Consider the following 14,618-nt stretch of genomic DNA (forward strand, 5'->3'; position numbering starts at 1 on the left):
AGGTGAAAGGTGAACCTCGTTATAGCGAGGGACCGCTGTAATTTTGAAGGTAAGTCACAACATACCCTTCGTAAATACTAATGTATAGAAACCGTTACCAGCAATCATTCATTTTTTGTGTGGCTTTTTTCACGGTTTGTTAACATGCTGTGTAGGTGTGTACTTGACTAGCTGATATCGACATAACAGGGGAAACATCTGGTTTGACTATTCTTCACCTGTAGTTTGAATGCTGAACATTTGCCTGTTTAAATCATAAGACCAGTCACTATACAGAGATGTGCTTCTGAATGTGGACGATGTGTCTTCTGCATGCAGTAATGCAGTTCTGCTTGTGTTGAGTGATGTAAACAACTGATGATCTAAACGCTTTAAACGTCAAAATTGATAATTAGATTTTTTTATGACACAACAGCGGTGAGTGTTCCCACCTTCTGCTCTTTGTAACTTAACGCAATCTTTCCGTTTTCGAGTTTTGGACATGATTTTGGAGTATATCTTCGCAGTAGCGATTGACCACAAAGTAAAGCTACCGGAAATGCACAACCCCACATCCGGTCTCAAACCAGGAAGTTAGCATTGTCTCGTGCACATAGTCAATATACACATGGGGACGATTTTTGTGCTTACACCATAGTACTCCAAATCTGAAAATGAGCCAGAAAATTCTTCATTTGTGAAAGCTGGGGAACAAAACTGGAACGAGGCAGGGTTTGTTTGTCCAAACACACACGCGAGAGAGAGAGAGAGAGAGAGAGAGATACCGTTCACTGCCTCTGTGCCCACTCCTCAGCTCTAACAAACCACTGCTTCTCTAGCCACACTCAGCAAACTATTACTCCGACACAAGACAGCTCTATTTCAGATTTCAACGACGCATTATAACAGAAAATGACACAGACTGGAAGGTGACATTTTGTGTTTAAAGAGGCTTTAAACGACACCGCTGTCTTCGAGAGGCTCGCTTTTACGTAAGTACAATGACCTTTGTTGTAATTCTCCATTCACGGCGCTTTCAATAAAGAATCCTAGCTGTTGACATAATTCACGGGTTTCTTTAATAATGAGTCGCTATCGCTTTTATAACTGATAACCGCAACGTTTGAAGTGACATTTCACAATGCGCTCGATAAAAATGCATAAGCAATGGTAAGCTACGTTGCACCCGGACCACTTTCCGCACCGTACCCGGTTGTCTGTAGTACCTTCAATAGTTCGCACCATATCACTCACTGTTAACTAACTTAAGTAAAAGACTACAACATCCAGCGCGAGAAAGAGACGCATGCGAGAGTGATGGTGATGCATTTATGTAGCCTTGAAAATGTTGGGAGTTGCGCTACCAGCTTTGGCAAAGAGCAAGATTCCTCTGTAAAAGCGGTTCTGAGTGTTTGTTTTGTTAGCTGTCACCCCACTCTTTAATATTTGACACACCTTTTTGTAGCTACACTGGTACGTTAGCACACAAAATCTGCGCCGTATGTTGTCCCTGTTGGATTTGACGAAAATACTGACGGTTCATGAAGCCGACGCCTCATTCCGCACTTTGTTTTTACGTTTAGTTACGTAGCATTTCGGGGACTCGACTTGTCTTGATCTGACTGCAGATTCAAACTCAAAGGTCGAAACTTCCATCCTGTTATCTCGTTATGTCTGAAAATGCACCCAAGCTGAGGCTTAAACAAAGTCGCCGATGACGAGACGTAAGTCGACGTGAGCTAGCAGCTCCGGGTTAAAAACTAATCGCAGTGTTTGAGTTCTGTTAATTTTCAATGCGGTTGAAATCATTTATAACAAACGCAACGTCAACTTCTGATTGGTGATTCGTCCTTTTAGTATTCGCCTACTCGTTTGTTGTGTAATCCACATTTAAACACACATCAGTTTTAACTAGAAGTGCTCCAAAACAACCAGGGAAGCAGCAGGTAGTTAGCAACTAGCTTAGCCAGCGCTGCTTCTGGTAGCTGTCATTTCAACAAAGCAGCTAGAAAATTGCATGTTTAATGAAGAGTTCATATAACAGTTTTGATAACATGTTCTTGGAGACCTCTGGGCTTTTTGCCAGTTATTTTTGCGATTTTAAACTAAATATATGGTTTTGAAAGTAACTTTTGCCTCCACTTAGATCATTCTCTCATCATGTTATTTCAGACAATAAGTTATCCTTAAATCTAACTGGCAGAAAAAAAATGTATCATTTAATCTAACCTGCAGTTAGATAAAAGACATATGGATGTAAAAATAGCAAATTCTCACAACTGAGAACCTGCAGACATCGGCTCCATGTATTGATTTTTTCCCCCCCTAATGTCTCCCTCCAGTCATCCCATGTTCCTTCGCCGGCTGAGCTCTTTGAGCTCATCTTTCCCACCCTGCAGTCTTCCTGCTCTTTCCCAGGTCCGCTTCAAGAGCAACACTGATTCCTCTGCGTCCTCCTTCCTTCCCCAATTCATTCCCACCCCTCATCCATGGTGGTCGGTGCCAGGGTTTCCACCCTGGCCTTCTCGACTTCCCCACTCCCACCCGTCTGCCCTTGAATCTTTCATTCACAGGGCATTACACCCCCTGAACATCAACCTTGGTGACTTTGGTGCTTGCCGCTCATTTCACACCTCTGCAGGCCACTTGATGGAGTTCCCCGACAGAGACAGAGGGCCGCCCTACAAACGGAGGAAGAGTGGAGAGGAAAAAAAGGAAAGAAAAGAACAAAATAAAGAAAAGGAGGGACCCAGAGGAGAAGCAACAGAGGGTAAGGAGGGAGGGTTCAAGAGGGAGCACCATCACCTAGATTCCAGAAAAGATGGCAGCCTTCGATCTAGTCACCACTTCAACGATGGAACTAAAGACAGAGTGAAGAATAATGTCGGGAAAGATGTCAGAGGGGAAACCAGCAGAGATAAAAATGTGGAAAGGACTAAAAGTGAGACTAAAGACAGACAGCAAAGAGAGAGTGCAGACAGAGATCATCATCATTATCATCATCATCAGCAAGAAGGACATAAAGAATCACAGCCAGTGATGCACAAACCCAACCAATGGTTCAAAGGGAGGGGGTCTCAGGAGCTGGATGGGCCTCACAGGGACACAAAAGGGACTTCAGAGCAGCAGAAGGATGGATGTAGTGATGGAGGGCAGCCTCGCAGCACCACTCGCCCCTCAAACCTGGGGCAGGTACCTGGAGGAAACACGCAGCCCTCTCCACCAAGAAGGGCTGTGAAATGTGAGTCTTTTTGTTAAGTATAATTACAGTTTTGATGTGTCTTTTCTGCTGCTTGAAAACATGTTGGAAGCAGAGTCTCCATTAAGAGATCAGCTAGGAAATGTTTTCCCTCCACAGAGCAATAATCTAAATCTGAAAAAGTCCAAGTAAAAGCAATGGTGGAGGTCCTGTCTGTCCCACAGTGGGAACCCTTTTTGGGGAAAGCAGCTGAATCATGTCAAAGACCAGAACAGCAATCTGGCCTGTGGTTTGGAAATGGACATTTTGACAGATTCAATCCTTCTTTTGTGTTCAAAACAGGCTGTGAACCTGCATGGAGACGGTGCCTGTTTCAGTGTAATTAACTGATCAATTCAGACTAAAAGCAAATTGCACACAGAAATGCAATTCTTGTCTTCTGGCTGCAGATTCTATTTCTTCATATTTAGAGATTATATTTCCAGCTCTCCATTTGTTTCATCTCTCCTCAGCTCTTCAAAGACACTGGGAGTCCTGCAGCACTGACCTCCACCCACCAGGCGACAGTTCAGTCTTTGACTTCTCGGTGATGTCCTACAACATCCTCTCCCAGCAGCTCCTGGAGGACAATGCCTACCTGTACCGACACTGTGACCCGGACGTCCTGCCTTGGGAATACCGACTGCATAACCTACTGGCAGAGATCCAGCACCACAATGCTGATGTGAGGGGATGCAGTGTCATAAAACTTATTAGTATGTATAGTTTAATGGTCTCAGGAGAAAGTTTTGCCCTGATGTTCAGTGGTAAACCTGGGCTGGGCCATAAAGGGAACATATTATCTACTGGTTACTGGCAATTAAACTAATCAAGTGTTCATTTTTTGGGGAGAGTTTATTCATTCCACTTGTAATGATGACTCTTCTCTTTTACTTCTGTGGTGCTTAAGTTTAGAGAGTTACATTCAGTAAAACCTGTTAGGAGTTTGGCCATCACAAGTTACAGGCTGTGCATCCTGATCTTTTAAATATCTTGTTACTCATCTTATCAAAACTTTTCTGATCATTTATAGGCTGCACTGGATCCTTTATTTGATCCTTTATCCTAGGTTATTTGTAGTTGACATTAACGTATCGATCAAGCCCGTTTAAAGCAGAAATGAAATTGTTGCCACAGAGTTTGTAACACACAGTGGTTCAAAGTCATTGTGCTGCATCATTAATAGGAGTTGCAAACCACCAGAAAACAGCAAAATGCACAGAAGGGTGTTGGTAAACGTGTCCATATACTTTTGGCTCTTCATCATAAATTTATGAGAGGTTTTTTGTTGTTGTTGTTTTTTTTTTTAGATCCTGTGTCTTCAGGAAGTGCAGGAGGACCACTATGAAAACCAGATTAAGCCTGCTCTCCAGGCACTAGGTACTGCTGCTCATTTTTGTGTGTACATGTGTGTGCTTGGGAGGGCCATTAAAAGTGAAAGACAAAAAAAGTGAAGACAGATAAATCTTCCCTAACTAGTGCAAACAGACTGTATATTAAAGATGGGTAAAGCGACGTTATTGCCACTCACTGCTTTTCGGAGTCCCTGTTTCAGGACTCGAGCGTTTTGCTCATTTCATTTCATTTCATTTTTTTTTTTTTTAATCGATCTTCTGAGTTGTGAGGCTGATCACAAACTCAGTTTCACTGTCACACCCTAAATCACAACCTGCTTTATTGGTTATTTTACTTCAGATGGATCTGAAAACTCATTAAAGAGTTTTTTCTGAGGTTGAAATTCAAGCAGTGAAGTCAGTTATTTTCTCTTGGATGCCTATACAGTCTTTTTTCATTGGAGTGTGAATGTCTTGGCTGGAAAGCACTTAGTCATAGACAAAAAAGTGCTTGGGTGAATGTGACGTGTTGTATAAAGCATGCTGAGCTGGTGGGAAAAGCAATATATAAGAGCCAGCCCAGGTTTAAGGCCTTTTTGCTGTGGTAGAATTTGATATAATTTGATTGTTTCTGTCTGTGATATTTCTTTGTCATTTATTTATGATATTTTTAATATAATAACCCATCTTTGTGTGTGTTTGTCAGGTTATCACTGTGAGTATAAAAAGCGGACAGGAAAGAAACCAGACGGTTGTGCCGTTGTCTTCAAAACCTCCCGCTTCTCCCTCCTCTCCTCCAATCCCGTCGAGTTTTTCCGGCCCGGCGACACCCTCCTCGACCGAGACAACGTGGGATTGGTTGTGCTGTTGCGACCTAACAAGAGCTTCAGTCATTTAAATCCCTCCTCATTCATCTGTGTCGCCAACACCCACCTTCTCTACAACCCCCGGCGAGGTGACATCAAACTGGCCCAGCTGGCAATCTTATTGGCTGAGATCAACCGGCTGTCCCGCCTCCCAAACGGGCAGGTTAACCCAGTGGTTTTATGTGGGGATTTTAACTCTGCTCCCTGGAGTCCACTGTACAGCTTCCTGACCACAGGCTGCCTGCAGTATAGTGGAATACAGATTGGCATGGTGAGAATATTGTGCCACTCACAAACTGATCAATTAACTTATAGTTAGTAGACAGTTATGATAATTAATTCTGGTCGTTGATGGTCATTCATGCAAAACTGTCATCTGTGGTTTTCAGTTCAGTAAATCCAATTTGTTTTTGCCTGGTTTCTGTCGCCTCACAGTGTCCATTTCCCACTCATCAAATAAAGAAATACTCGGTGCTTCAATCCCCAAAACTCACTTATCCGTTTTGTTTTTCTTTCCCCCTTTTCTTTTCTGGGTGTTTGTGTAGGTGTCAGGTCAGGAAAACAGTCCCAGAGGTCAGCGTCTCCTCATGTCTCCAATCTGGTCTCCCAGCCTGGGAATAACCCATCAGTGCCAGTATGAAAACAAACCTAGTGCTGAGACCTCGCCCAGCAGCCCTACAGGTAAACTTTGGAAAAGCTGTTTTCTCAAAAGAATTCTGGAAAATGTCAAAAGATTCCAGCCGGCTCGTTGTTCAGGGAGGTGGTTTCTCACACTTAGAGCACAGTGGGAGTCGGTTTGCGTCAGCTGCACTTCAGGGCATATCGTGCTTGGTTTACGTGAGAGAGCTGCCTGAGTGGAACATGCAGCCGGCAGGATAGTTGACGACCACTTGCAGTTTCTGCTCTTTTCTCATACGGTGCTGTCAGAAATCCCACATCACTGTGTGCTCGTGAGCTGGCAGGTTAAAGACGCAAGGTGTCTGAAAGCACTTCCAGTAGTACACTGTGCACACTACATAATCAGCTGCTTAGTGTGCAAAAAGTGTGAGAAATGGTTCAAGTCGAAGAGCTGCTTCTCGATGATTTTACACTGAATGATCTTCCTGACTCGACCCTGCCTGTTTATCCAGGCCTCAGACTGGTGCTAGTAGTGCACTGGCTTGTGGACTCCCTGTGGCTGCGTTTAGCTCTGTCTCAAAGGACTTACTAGAAATCAAAATATAGCGAATCCTCTAATAATATAGAGCTGTATCAATGGTTTGCTTTTTTTCTCCTCTCCTTCAGCTATTGAGGGCACAAAGTGTCCAACCATCCACTTCCAACTTTCTGACCATTATGAGTACATCATGCCTGTACTGGCATACTCCAGATAGCCATTTTTGTCGGTATGAACATATGTATGTACTTAAAATAATACGTGTAATTATGCGTGCTTCTCTATCGGATGATGTCTAGAAAAATTCAGGCCTCCAAAGTTTAACCTGCATTTAATTTAACATCCACTTCACAGTGCAGCACGTGATTAGGCAGGTTTGACTTTGATCTCCATTTATTTAATCTTTTATTCAGGCTTTGCTTAGAAAGTTACTCATGTTGTCCTGGACTGTCGCCAGTTTGCCTGAGAGATGTTAATAGAGTTTAGTGATTAGTGTGTTGAACCTCGTCACTAACAACCACCTGTCCTTTTCTCTCCGTCAGCTGTAGAGGGAGCGAGCTCTAATCTCAGTGTGGAGGATCTCGCTGCCAAAGCTGCTTATGAATTCAGCAGGTAAAGTCTCGCCGTCCTTCTCTCGTCACTCCCTCCTCCTTTCATTTCTGTCTTTTTAGTTCTCAGTAATTGAAAAGCTGGTTGTCGCCATAATAAAAATGGACAAACTCTCTCTAACCACGTGTATGATTCTGCAGAGCGTGGAGGATCGAGCACAGCCTGAAGCTGCAGTCGTCTTATCAACATCACCTGATGCCTGACAGGAGACCTGAGATCACCACCTGTCACTCCCGCACGGCCCTGACAGTGGATTACATCCTGTATAGTCCTGGTACGCTCTCTCACACACACGCACAACACACATAAACAAACAAAGGTCAGATTTTCTTTAGTATTTCTATTAGTATTTAAGTCTTTTAAAATCTCAGACTTTAAAGATAGGTACATTTCCTTTAATTGCTGTAAGCGTCTATATTGGCAATAATATGCTTTCTGTAGATGATCATGGGTCCGTCTGGGAACATAAATGTCTCTAAAAGGCTGTTAATAGATTGAACAGGCTGTTAAATCCTTTACATGTACAAACCCTTTCACTACTGCTGCTGAATGTGCCTTTATGGCTGTTTTTAGCTTCCATATCCAAATGTCCTTTGTTGACACTGAACCCTCAAAACTGTGTGACAGAGGCGTGAGAAATAAAAAACTTCTGTATGAGTTAATGTGAAAGGGTGACTGTTGTTTCTGTGCTTGGAGTGGCTTAAAAATAAGATGTGCTGTTTAAATGGAGTTGATTTCCTACTTTTTTATGGTTTAATTCATTTATTTATCTTTATGTTACCTACCGTCACTGGTGACTTTTCAAACAGTAACATCTTAAAGCTGTATTAAGTAATACCTGCTGGAAACCACCATCTCTGAATTCCTTCTGCTTCTTCTTTAATCTTTAATCTCTTTAATTCAGTTTCTCTCTTTTCCCTCTGTCCTTTCTCTCTGAAAGATTTCGTTCCACCTCCCTCGCTTCCAGGTGGGCGGGGCCTCCAGCTGCTGGGCAGGCTGTCATTGGTCGGCCAGGCAGAGCTCGAGGAAGTCAACGGCCTGCCTAACCATCGGCACTCATCGGACCATCTCCCTCTCCTCGCTCGTTTCCGCATTTGGTGCTGAAACGCTGCAGGTCCACTGAGGAAAGTAGGAATGTTCAAGGAATCTGCAGTTTCTTCCCCACATAAACAACAAAAACAGGATGAACATTAAATGCTGGGGTGTTTAATTCAGTATGTGATTTTATTATTAAAAAGGAAAACCCTTTTCAAGTCCTCTCCAAGAGTGGCTGCAAGTTAAATTAATGATTTCATACAGATAGCTTCACAGAGTTACAACAATATTTATTTTTCTCTATTTTTTGTGATTAAAATATTGATACTATTTCTACCCATCTATACTATTATTACTTTTCATGTCTTGTTATGGGATGAAAAACAAACAGAAGGTAGAGGAGGGGCCTAAATCCCTGTGTAACCACTTAAATTATAATTTGTGACGTTTTCTCCAAAAATGCCCCATCTTTAAGTGGCAAAATGTTTAAGTCTGCTTATGAAATGAGACCCACTTGCTAAATGGCTTTGTGCAGAGGACTGTCACCTGAGAGAGTGGGGATCAAATCCTGTGCTTATGTGGTGGGAGGAGCTTGAAGCGTAAGGACAGGTATCTTTCTAACATAACATTTTTTTTCTTAGTTTAATTTTTTTTTTTTTGTTCAGGCAGGAAAAAGTAATTATGTTAAAGCTTTTCTTGTTTTTCCTGCAGCATGGTGGCACGTCCCATTTCTTAACCCCAGCAGGCGGTTGTTTTCCTGTTCAGGGGTTTTAACTAAAAGTTTAGGTCTTGTTCTTTAAATGATGATGAGTAAAAAATGAATTCTGGCAGTCTGGATTTCCCCTGAAATGATTGTGTTCATATCTCTAAACATCCAAATGATCATCATTTTAAAGCAGTAGTAACATATTTAATTTGACATTTTTCCCACCATGTAGAGATGTTTACCATATTTTTTCTTTTTTCTTTTTTTAATAAATAGAAAGTTTTCTTTCTTACTAATGTTTCCTTTCGAGCTGTATCGATGAAGGGATGGATTTTAAGTCACTTTTTAAAGCTGAACGTTTACTGTAGTGCTGCTAATTTGGGAAACTTGAACAAGACGGTGCTCATTCTCCTTTAAAAACTAACAAAATATAAATAAAAGTTTAGCTTGTATTTTTAAAGATCTTCAGAAATATCTCCCGTGTCGGCTGCATCACAGCCATGTAATGATTTTCTCTTATATTTCACAATATGCCAAAAATTAAACTAAGCACTATACAGCACTCAACTAGTTCTCATATATTTCAGTTATTTATAGTTAAATTAAGATGTTATATGGAAACCATGGATGTATATGTCCGCTGAGGACTCTAAATTTTAATTCTGCATAAATATCAGTATGGTCGGTTATTACTGGAGCGGTCTTGTGTCATATTTTCACACATGTAAATACTGAAAATTAAAACTGGATGTATTTTTGTATCATTTTAAGGAGTTGATTTTTGCTGGAAGTTTACACTTTGTAAATAAAAGTTCTTTTTCTATTACATTTGCCTTTGGTTTCAATCATTTTTGCATTTTATACGCTGACTTCTAATAAAGCTTTAGCACTTTTTGTTTTGTCTTTGTTACAGTAGTTTTTCTCGGGCTAGCTTAACAGACTCATTGGACTGTAACTGCTCATATTCAAACCATTAATTTGAAAATGATGTGGTAGTTATTGTTGTTATTTTGTGTTACACACTTTAGTTGTTGTGGTTTTTATGTGTTGATATACATTTGGTGTATTAAGTTAGCTCATGTATCTTGTCAACCTACCATCGGCTTTTTTGCCCTAATAAGAAACAGCTGTAAATAAGTGAACATGTGATGCCACTCATTGGTTACTAAAGTCCAGTTTGAAGCCTCGCGTTCAACGTTTTCGTTGTCGCCATTTTGGTGTTTTGAAACTAGATGTGAAAAGTGAGGCTTTGATGTGACTGAAGCACGCTCATTGGATGATAACTTGTGATTAACAAGTCGTTGTCCAATGAGCATCACCTGGACAATCCTGCTTTCAGGCTGGAGGAGTGAGTGTAATTTACAAAATGAACTTTTGTCTTTTTTGGTGATCTGAAACAAGCTATAGAGATCACAAAGTTATTAGTAAAGTGTTCACAAAGGTTCCAGAGAAAGAGAGCCGGGGGACGTTTCTAGCACCCGGACCCAGAGCCCATGTTTCTAACTGAACACTTTTTTGCTACTTCTGTCCACTAATTGTGGATTACAACTGGAAAAATCATTCTCTTCCTTTTCCCTGCACGATTCAAGGATTTGAAGCGGAAAATAAACTCCTCCCTCATCACCCAGTGTATGTGCAGAGATGCACTGAGGCCAGCAAAACACTGCTGTTCCCTCTGAGCCTCATAATTGGCGTTACAGCAGATTGTTAGCCCTACATCAGTTTACAGCTTCATCATTTTGCCTCCCAGCCCACCCCCTGTGGAGGAAACTTACAGCCTGCATTCAGAGTAGCTGTTAAAATGTTGCATACAGCAAGATTGCATAACTGTGTGCTGCAAAAGGAAAAACACTGATATATGGTCATAAACGAGACAGACAAGTGGCTGAATTCATGCTATATTCTAGTTGTTCTCAAGTTTATTTGAGGTGTTCTTATTAGACTTGTAGGCGATTTTTAAAAATTATTGTATTCTTTAATTTTTCTTCGTGTTCATTGATTCTGAATTGCTTTTTACTGCATATTTTCATGTTGTGCTGTTTGTTCTGCACTAATCTGCATGAAAAGTGTTATACAACATTTGGTTGACAGTAATTTATTGCCCTTCCTACTGTTCATCTTCTACAGTAACAGACTGTTTTTGCAGATAACAGGTCCACAGTAAAATAACTTTACTGCTCTTTAATCTGACTGCCATTACTTTACTGTCCAGGATGTTCACTAAGTAGTACACACAGTATACACTGTTTACTGCAGCTTGGAATATGTTCTCAGACTATTTTAATGTTTGTTTTTGCCCATATATAATAGAAGATGTCATTGTTGCCCTGTTATTTGGTCCTTGGAGAAATAATCATATAAATTAGGATCCCGCTGTTTGTCCTCCTGGTGGGAAACAGTTGTTTTTTTCTCTACAGTCTTGCCTCTTTGGCTGTTAATGGAAGTGCTTGTGTAATTGTTTTTGACGCAGAGTGTGCCTCTGCATAACAGGCCCCACATCTTTCCACATTAGCGTGAGTGCGATGGTGACAAATGGCTGCATCGTTTACCTCGGTTCACTGTGTGCTCAGCATGCAGAGGTTTTGGTATTCTGAGCGTCACGCCGCACTGCAGCAAGACACTCGGCTGGATCTCAGCAGGCTTCAAGGGCTCCTCTCTGCATCCTATTGCAGAGTCGACGGGGGTCGGGTTTCAAAACTTGCCCGTTTACAGAGAGTACCATTATAATCAGGAAAATTATACAAAGTGGAGTTGGTATTGGTGATTTCTGCAGCATTTATGAGCAAGCTTCTGTCAACAGCTGACCTCTGTGAGTCTTCTCCGATGCTGCTGATGCACAAAAGTTTGTGCCCATCAGATTTCTTAGCAGCATACCAACAAGCTTGTGGCAGGTGTCTTCAGAGTTGTTTGAGTTTTGGCCACTAGATGTCAGCAGCAGAGTGCTTGTAAACAAATGAGGTGGATGGCAGGTGAATAAACACAGTTTTGGTTGGTTGAGAGGTGCAAGATGATGACGATGATGGATTCAGAGGTTTATGTGGATTTTTGCTCGAAAATCATCTTGAATTCATTACTAAAAACTGACTTAGAGCTGAGGTATGTGTGATATATGAGATATGAGATGTTGCACTCACAAGTCTGTGAGAGAGCTGCAGCACTGCTGGTACAACCAAAGTCTTTCAAGAAGCAAAACTCACTATCTTAAAATGCTGTATTTTGAGCACTACCAAAATGATTTAATATCCTTAATATCAGTAGCAATTTTGTCATAAAACTGCATGTATAGAATAGTTAACACTGATTTAAAAGCAGCTCAAAATGCTTGTTAACTTTGTGCCAAAGTAAGGTTTTGAAAAGTTTATAAAAGGTTTTCTGTATCTTTTTTTCTGTTCAGGATTCTTTGAGTCTCAACTTTGACTGGAAAAGGTGTTTAAAACCTAATTTTAGGGGAAGTCAGCGAAATCTGAGGCTTTTTTTTAGGACAGGTTTGTTTGTGTTTGTTCAGTGATTAAAGTTAATACAGACAAAGTTTCAAAATAACTGCCCGGAATTTCAAGATTGTTGCACAGTTGAGGTTCTGAATGTCCCTCAGTGGAACAGATGCTCACAGGCCAACAGCATGCAGCATGATGGAGAGGACTGGAACTGGCAGGTCTGCTACTGGCGCACCCGTCTCCTCTCTAAATGATGCTGGGACCTCATTCTCACAGATGATCGAGTCTTCTCTTATTTATTTATTTTTAAACAGTGCATAACCTGATAATTACTGCCTTAAACAACTATTCTATATACCAAAATGGGTTGATTCGCTGAGTGTTAACATGGATGTGAAGTTCAAGAAGTGTGAATGCTTTGACTGTGTGTGGCATTCATGAGGGTAGCTCCCTTCCATCCCTCCTGTCTCCTCAGCTCACCTGAACAATACGGCAGATTTCTGGAATCTTCAAGGAAATTTACCTGTAGCCAAAAGGCTTTGAAACGTGTGTGGGTTGCAGCAGTCCTAAAATCAAATCTGTAATCTGAGGAGGTGCTACAGATGAAAGGTTTAAATCAGTTTAACACTTCAACAGGGAGCTTTTGCTCTGAAAACACCGCACAGGTTGCAAAGGGACTTTTGGGATTGATGTGATTTGTGGTCCTGGACAGTAAAAGGTTTCACACATGACCCCCAGGAAGGACAAATCAAAAACCCAGGGCCAACCAGAGACCCAATCTGACCTCTCTTTTTCATAACATTGAGAAAAGCTCTGCTGGCTTCTCATCTCTACAGCTTGATCCCTGTGACAGTGTTTTTGTGCTCACACACAAACATTACATCCCCTGCCTTCCAATCCCTGAGCTGCTGCTGAAAAATGAAGGATTATTTCTCTAAATCTGCTGCCTCCATGTGCTTGTCTGAAACACACACACATCTGCAGTGGAACGTAAGCAGATTATTTTATCAAAAGGCTGTGTAGCACAGAGGTGTACGACGGTGTGCACAGGAGTGTCATTTAAAGAGGAAGAACATACTGTAGTTTCCCTCTGTTTGTCTTCTTTCTGTTGTTCTCCCTGAAAGTTTAAGGAGAGTTTGCTGCGAGTGCGTTTAGCTTTGAACTTCACACCAGAGATCAGATTTGTAGGGCTGAGCTGCTGAACAGTGCTTCAGCAGAAGAGGAGAAAGTGCAGATTTTGTTGTTTTCTTGCCTTACCCGCACTTTCCTCATGAACGCTGCGTCACGTTGGTCCCGAGCTGTTTGCTTTTCAAGATTGCTGGAGGGCTTTGTGCTTTGCTGGATTTTGTGAAACATGTTCTCTGAGATAATTATGAATCATAATTGTTCCATACATTTAGCACTGAGTCAGCCAATGAACCAGTCTACCGTTCAGTCAGATAGACATGCTTGTGTAATTGAGCATGCTTACTTTTAAGATTAATCCTGTTCATTCACCAGGAAGTCCAACAATCACTCATCACAACCAACGTATGCAGAGAAGCAACTCTGAACACACAGCACGTCAAACCAGAACAGAAAACCAGGACAGGTGCCACTCCTGTTAGCTAACAGGAAACTCAGACTAAAAGTCACATGGGTGCACCAAAACTGTACAGTAGAAGACTGGAAAAACATCTGGTGAGTCCTGATTTCTGCTGCGACTTTTAAATGGCAGGATCAGAATATGGTGTAAACATTATAAAAGCATGGAACCATCCTGCCTTCTGTTAGCTGCTGGGCTGGTTTGTAGACATATTCTTGGTACACTTTGGCTCCCTTTGTGCAAACACCACAGCCTACCTGATTATTGTTGCTGACCATGTCCATCTCTTTATTACCACAGTTTACACAGATTCTCATCATGGATGTGCAGCCGGCAAATCTGCAGCAACAGTGTGATGCTATCACATCAATATGGACCAAATTCTCTGAGGAATATTTCCAGAAACTTGTTGGATCTGTGCCATGAAGAATTTAGGAACCACAAAGAAGCTGTGCCTCATGAAGTGGATGATGAGCGTATGAAGCCAAAAATGCTTGTACTAAACTCATTTGACAAGTATGCTCCATGTTTGTGCTTCTTCAACATGTGGATAAAACCAGCTTAAACAGGTGGTTGTCCAACACAGTCTTTAGTAAAGTCTAAATGAGCATAACAGTTCCCCTTATAAAGAGATCAAGTTACATCAAGTTGTATTTGGCTGCCAAGACATCAGATA

At 41.5% G+C, this 14,618-nt stretch overlaps 1 protein-coding gene across 3 annotated transcripts; it reads left to right on the forward strand.

The window, feature by feature from the left end:
• Positions 1 to 578: 578 nt before the first annotated feature.
• angel2 (angel homolog 2 (Drosophila)) lies at positions 579 to 9,749 on the forward strand. Of its 3 annotated transcripts, none has more exons than XM_084953789.1 (9): positions 579 to 971; positions 2,322 to 3,220; positions 3,691 to 3,902; positions 4,528 to 4,597; positions 5,258 to 5,688; positions 5,963 to 6,098; positions 7,116 to 7,185; positions 7,323 to 7,456; positions 8,123 to 9,749. In XM_084953789.1, exons 2-9 carry the CDS (start codon positions 2,329 to 2,331, stop codon positions 8,284 to 8,286), a joined length of 2,109 nt encoding a protein of 702 aa, XP_084809915.1. In that variant the 5' UTR covers positions 579 to 971; positions 2,322 to 2,328; the 3' UTR covers positions 8,287 to 9,749. The 3 variants fall into 3 exon arrangements, with proteins under 3 accessions (XP_084809915.1, XP_084809916.1, XP_084809914.1); XM_084953790.1 differs by lacking the exon at positions 579 to 971 and adding an exon at positions 997 to 1,703; XM_084953788.1 differs by lacking the exon at positions 579 to 971 and having other exon boundaries at positions 2,293 to 3,220.
• Positions 9,750 to 14,618: the final 4,869 nt, after the last annotated feature.

The sequence above is a fragment of the Perissodus microlepis genome, chromosome 15 (assembly GCF_051167445.1).
Source record: "Perissodus microlepis isolate ML-2025 ecotype Zambia chromosome 15, ASM5116744v1, whole genome shotgun sequence".
Classification (NCBI taxonomy): domain Eukaryota; kingdom Metazoa; phylum Chordata; class Actinopteri; order Cichliformes; family Cichlidae; genus Perissodus; species Perissodus microlepis.

Bases quoted from the DNA above. Each gene is read 5' to 3' on its own strand.
- angel2 (XM_084953788.1), top strand. From the start codon at position 2,308: ATGTCTCCCTCCAGTCATCCCATGTTCCTTCGCCGGCTGAGCTCTTTG. The intron at 5,689-5,962 runs GTGAGAATATTG...GTGTTTGTGTAG, and splicing joins GTGGAATACAGATTGGCATG to GTGTCAGGTCAGGAAAACAG. The intron at 6,099-7,115 runs GTAAACTTTGGA...TCTCTCCGTCAG, and splicing joins CTCGCCCAGCAGCCCTACAG to CTGTAGAGGGAGCGAGCTCT.